At 37.3% G+C, this 6,161-nt stretch overlaps 1 protein-coding gene across 2 annotated transcripts in view; it reads right to left on the bottom strand.

Annotated features, from left to right (window-relative positions):
* Nucleotides 1-966: 966 nt before the first annotated feature.
* Nucleotides 967-6,161, bottom strand: part of LOC137656701 (uncharacterized) — a 45,521-nt gene continuing 40,326 nt past the window's right edge. For both annotated transcript variants that reach the window (XM_068390907.1, XM_068390908.1), the window contains exons 5-6: nt 3,550-4,269; nt 967-2,782 (exon numbers count right to left, since the gene is read on the bottom strand). In XM_068390907.1, the coding sequence (XP_068247008.1) occupies nt 2,697-2,782; nt 3,550-4,269 (806 nt within the window). In that variant the 3' untranslated portion in view covers nt 967-2,696. The remainder of the gene's footprint in view (nt 2,783-3,549; nt 4,270-6,161) is intronic.

The following is a 6,161-nucleotide window of genomic DNA, read 5'->3' as shown; positions in this document are numbered from 1 at the left end:
GATCGACCCGTTAACCTGGATAAAACTTGACTAGAGATATTCTAAAGCTGGCAGATTCATGGAACAAAGAACAGTGTTTATGGTCTTACTACCTAGGACATGTCAGGTTAGGCATGACACTCAAGGATGGGTTAGACAGGCCCTTGTATCCTAGGACAGGTTAGGTAGGATGACATCCATGCGAGTGGTTAAGTAGTAAGTCCTTGTCTTTCTCGGAAGAATTGTGCCCTTAGATGTGTTAGTTAGGATGCACTGCCCTAGGATGGATTAGTAAGGGTTAAGATGAGTTGGATAGGAAGCGGTGCCCTAGGATGAATTAGTAAGACATAGTGGCCTAGGATGGGTTATATGGGATGTTGTGCCCTAGGATGGATTAATAAGGGTTAAGATGAGTTGGATAGGATGCGGTGCCCTAGGATGAATTAGTAAGACATAGTGGCCTAGGATGGGTTATATGGGATGTTGTGCCCTAGGATGGATTAATAAGGGTTAAGATGGGTTGGATAGGATGCGGTGCCCTAGGATGAATTAGTAAGACATAGTGGCCTAGGATGGGTTAGATGGGATGTGGTGCCCTAGGATGGATTAGTAAGGGCTAGGATGGGTTGGATAAGATGTGGTGCCCTAGGATGAATTAGTAAGACATAGTGGCCTAGGAAGGGTTAGATGGGATGTGGTGCCCTAGGATGGATTAGTAAGGGTTAGAAGGTGTTGGATAGGATGTGGTGCCCTAGGATGAATTATTAAGACATAGTGGCCTAGGATGGGTTAGATAGAATGTGGTGCCCTAGGATGGATTAGTAAGGGTTAGAATGGGTTGGATAGGATGTGGTGGCCTAGGGTGAATTAGTAAGACAATTGCCTAACATAGGTTAGATAGGCCTAGGATGAATTAGTTAAACATAATGGCCCAAGATGGGTCAGATAGGATATGGAGTTCTGGAGTGAATTAGTAAGACATAGAATGAGATCATGAATTACATAGGACTTGACATTTTAGCATGGATTGGGCAGTTTAGCAGTTTTAGTTAAATCTATCCCCAAGGAAGAGAAAATTTTCTACTCAACACTTGCCTAGGAATCCAGAGATCGTCAAGCTTAACCATAGCCTATAGTTTTGCAAGTGAGCAAATAGCTCATTCAATCATCTGTATGATTTTCAACCGAGTTATATAACTTATTGATTCTTATACTGCATGAAATTAATGTTGAATAGTGACTAAAAACCAAGTTTATTCACTAAATTGCATCCGGCACAGAGCTCAATGCTTGACATTTCAACAGCAACTCATAAAATAAAAGTCAACTGTAAACAGCATTCTATGACTCCATTTCTTTGTCTCCCTTTCTCCCTCTATAAGAGATCCAAGACAGAATTAAAGTGAAACACAAAAGTGAAACTTACAAATCCATTTCTTATATACAAAATTCTTTTACACTCCTGGGTTTACTAAAACGTAAACATTAAGAGACAACACTGATAGCTATCCCTATGTTGCCCAAAGACCTGCTTTGAACATATCTACGAGAAACAACACTGATTTCAGCTGCCTTTTCTGTGATCCGGCTCAACACCTCCACAAAGCTATAGGTTTAACTGTTGTAATCTTTTATACAGGTCAGGGACTTCATTTTATAGTGGTTCCAATTCAAGGATGTCAAGAGCGTCCTCCTATCATGAAAGTCTGGAAATATAAGTCTGAAATATTGCTTGTTCCCCTCGTCACAACTTGAGATAGGCACCGACAAACCTCGTCCAAAATCTTTACAAATTTGAGCATTAGCATGGATCCGGCTGAAATCAGTCACGTCATACTAAATAAACCGCTAAAGCATTTACAATATCAATTATCAAAGAGAGTACTAAAAAGCACCATTACATATACACATATATATAGTATCCCTACATAATTAGCAGGCACTGTATGTTAATCTATGACCTCAAGTGTCACAACTTTGTACAAAAGTGCAGGTGTTGTACTATACAGAAAACTGCAATTCCAAAATTGGCTGACCAACTACTGAAGGTTTCTCTCTTCAACGTTCCTGGGCTGGCTTAAGCATCAATCCATTTGCACTAACAAACGCAAGTTGGTTTCCTATATCCATTGCTCACTTGGAGTCCACATTCTAACTGATCAAGGAAATGCTCGCATCCTCTAACTGATATAAATCTGGAGATACAGCATGACACTCAAACCAAAAGAAAACATCTATAAATATGTCACTGACTGGTATGTTTGGAAGAGAGTTTACGACTAGCATTATTAGAGACTTTCACTACTTGTTATTGTTTTAGTGAACGTTGCAACAGAAGACTGTATCAAAACTATTTTCATTAAATTATCAACAAAACAAGTCTTTGTTCACGTTGGAATCATTAACTTTGTAATTACGGGATCTATTTGGAGAATATATCAACATTTTCCACAACACACACACACACAAAGATACTTCATCCAAAATCACAGAATGGATTTTCAGTATCCTAGTAAGTTTCCTCTACACTGTGGAGGAAAGCCAACCATTCCTGCTTGAGAGTTGGGTATGCACTGTCTGGCAGGGAAGTTTGAATGGCAAAATGGGATTTTCCGGGCTCAGTCGGTCACCAGGTTACTACCTAATGGCATCACACCTTAGTGAACTTATTGAAGATGCTTTTTCCTTTTGTCAGGCACTGAAACGTATATCCTGGATCACATGTGCTGAAGTTGCATCAAGGTATAGGCGGCTGCTAACTCCTCCGGTTGCCTTAGACGTTCCTCGTCAGAGGACTTTTCTCCTGAAAAAAAAGGGAACTTGTTACAAACTTGTTTCAGATGTCAGTGATAAATTCATCTTTCAAAATTACAGATAATCTCTAAGGATATTTGCGATTCATTAATGTCAAACAAGGATTTCTATTGATAACTTAAATTCACTTGCATGCTTATAATGGTTAAAAGCTACAATTATAAAATGGGAGTTCATGTTTTTTTAGGAAATTGATAAATGCATTGAGATAAAAAATAACTTGTAACTTAATAGAATATCTTTTACTATTTTGCATAACAGCGCATTAGATAATAAATTTTCATAGCATCATAAATGAGATACGCAGAGATACTAGTTTCTTGGAAGTTGCAAGGAATTAATTTTGGTTCTTTTAGGTAGTGATATTTGGAATATATAGTGGACATTTCTATCAAATTCTTTGTTATTTCTTGATTCTTTGCTTAATCTACAATGACACCACAAAACAAGTCTATGAAAAGCTATAAGTGTGTAAAAGATCTAACTGGCTACAAGTTAAAAAGACGAATACACATTTTTTTATAACCTGTACCCCTTAGACCAAGAGTACACATTAATATGAATTATAACTGACAATAACTTTTCACTCTTTTGGAATTCAAAGGTTAATCACACATCAACAGTCTTTTGAGATATGTTTTCAGCATGGTATTACAATCCTTCTAATATTCCAAACTGACTATAATACCATTTAATTATAACATCTTTCATCAGGGTGACTCATGAGTCATAATGTAAGCTGGGTTGATGACTCACCTGTAGACCTACTATGTTCAATGACTGGCCGGCGAATACCCCAGCACAAGGGCACTTTAGGTCCTGAAACGATATGACTTCTTAATAAATCTTTGCTTCTCTCTGCTTCAAACTGAGAACAGATAACCCCTTGATCGGAAGGATACTTGGAAGTCGACGGTCTTTGAAACCACTCCTGAACAGGGGACATTGTGGTGCGCGCTTTCTTGGCCGGCGTGTGTCCTATGCTCTCATCCCCATACAACGCAACATCCGACCTCTTCGCGAGTTTTCTAGCTTCTTCAGAGGACCCACCTTGTCCAAGCTTGGTTTTCTGCTCTTTTAGAACAGCACGGTTGTTAATCGGGGGGATGTAGTTATCTTTAATGTGCTCAAAAGAGTTATTCCAAAGTTTCTTGATGTTCTCATTAGGACTAGAAGTACACAAGGGGAAAATGTGAGGGAAATTACTGTTCAAGAAACTGCCACTTTGAATTTCTGCCATGTTCGAAGAAGTGCTTGGACCACCCCTGTAGGATCTGAGTATATCTCCTTCGGTTGTAGAATTTGAGACGAACTTGGCAGTGATGTTGCTGGTAGGAGAGCTGGTGGTTGATTCGACCGAGCCTTCTCCAGCGCAGAATTCCCCAGCCTCGGAGTTATTCAGGTATCTGTGTAAAAGGGTCGTTTTAAACTTCTGAGAGGCTGACACTTCCTCGTGAGGATCCAGCGCTGGAGGATCTGCAAATACAGAGGTACTTCAGAACTGGGGAAAATTAGTGGTGAAGGATATGAATAAAATATAAGTTTTAATGCTGGATCTTGAAAATATTAAAAAATAGGGTAAAAAAAAAATCTTTAAATCAGAACAAAATAATAAAAATTTTCCTAATTCTTAAAACTTTCCATTTAGGTTTTTCTTCATTAAATCACACACACATACATACACACACATTCATACATACATATATAAATATATATATATATATATATATATATATATATATATATATATGTATATATATATAGTATATATATAGTATATATATAGTATATATATATATATATATATATATATATATATATACACACACACATAAACGTGTGTATATTTATAAAAATATTTTGCTGAAGAGTAAGTGTTTATGTACTTGTCCTCAAGATTCACATTTCCAGTAGAATTTTTCCAAGTCAATAAAGATAGTTTAATGTGTCTCTATGATATATGGCATTTATCAAATCACACTTGAGCTTCAATTTTTAGTCCATACAATGTAATGAAATTTACGATTTGTCTCGCTTAATAATTTTCTATTTTTTTTTCAATTAAACGTTATGAGTATATTACTCTTCATGGCATATGGTAAGATGAAATCGATCAATATTTTCATGTTTAAAGGATTAAAGGCCGCTCATGAATGGCAGAGGCAAGGAACAGTGACATTGCCCTATCAAGCAGGACACTGCCCTAGAGACTGACCATATATACACATGATCAGTGCCCAAGGCCCCTCTCCACTCAAGCTAGGACGAAGGGGGGCTAGGCAATGGCTGCTGATGACTCGGCAGATAGACCTATAGGCTCCCCCAAACCCCAATCCTTAGCTCACAAAGATGATGAGGTTGCAGAGACCAAAGAAACCAACGAGTTTGAGCGGAACTCGAACTCTAGTCTGGCGTTCACTAGTCATGGACGTTACCACATTATTATTATTATTATTATTATTATTATTATTACTTGCTAAGCTACAACCCTAGTTGGAAAAGCAGGATGCTATAAGCCCAGGGGCTCAAACAGGGAAAATAGCTCAGTGAGGAAAGGAAACAAGGAAAAATAAAACATTTTAAGAAGAGCAACAACATTTAAATAAATATCACTTTATAAACTATAAAAACTTTAACAAAACAAGTGGAAGAGAAATAAGATATAAAATAGAACAGTGTGCCCGAGTGTACCCTCAAGCAAGAGAACCCTCTAACCCAAGACAGTGGAAGAACATGGTAAAGAGGCAATGAAACTACCCAAGATTAAAGAACAATGGTTTGCTTTTGGAGTGTCCTTCTCCTAGAAGAGCTGCTTACCACAGTTAAAGAGTCTCTTCTACCCTTACAAAGAGGAAAATGGCCACCGCAAACTTAATTTTAATCACTGTATATGAGGACAAGAAAGCTATACCCTATTTTCTTTCCTGAAACTGTTGTTGATTATTACTCCGCCAACTTTTCTACCACTCTTCATAATACTCCCACCATCACCACCACTCCAGTAGCGTGTGGTTTTAGGTTAGACCAAGAAAATAATAAATAAAAAACTTAAAAAACAAGATGAATATTCTTTTATATGAATAAAATTGTGGTCAAATCTTACTTTACACTACGCTGACTAATATTGATTTAATGGTGTTACTGGTTTTAAAACATTTCATCTTATTAATTTCCTTATTTCCTTTCCTCACTGGTCTATATTTTCCTGTTGAAGCCCTTGGGCTTATAGTATTCTGCTTTTTCAACTAGGGTTGTAGCTTAACTAATAATAATAATAATAAGGATGATGATAATAATAATAACAACAACAACAACAACAACATGTGTTTCCTTTCCTCACTGGGCTATTTTCCCTGTTAGAGACCCTG

This window comes from Palaemon carinicauda, chromosome 17 (assembly GCF_036898095.1).
Source record: "Palaemon carinicauda isolate YSFRI2023 chromosome 17, ASM3689809v2, whole genome shotgun sequence".
In the NCBI taxonomy this organism is placed as follows: Eukaryota; Metazoa; Arthropoda; class Malacostraca; order Decapoda; family Palaemonidae; genus Palaemon; species Palaemon carinicauda.
The sequence above is the reverse complement of the archived record's forward strand: the minus strand, read 5'-3'. Positions and strand labels throughout refer to the sequence as shown.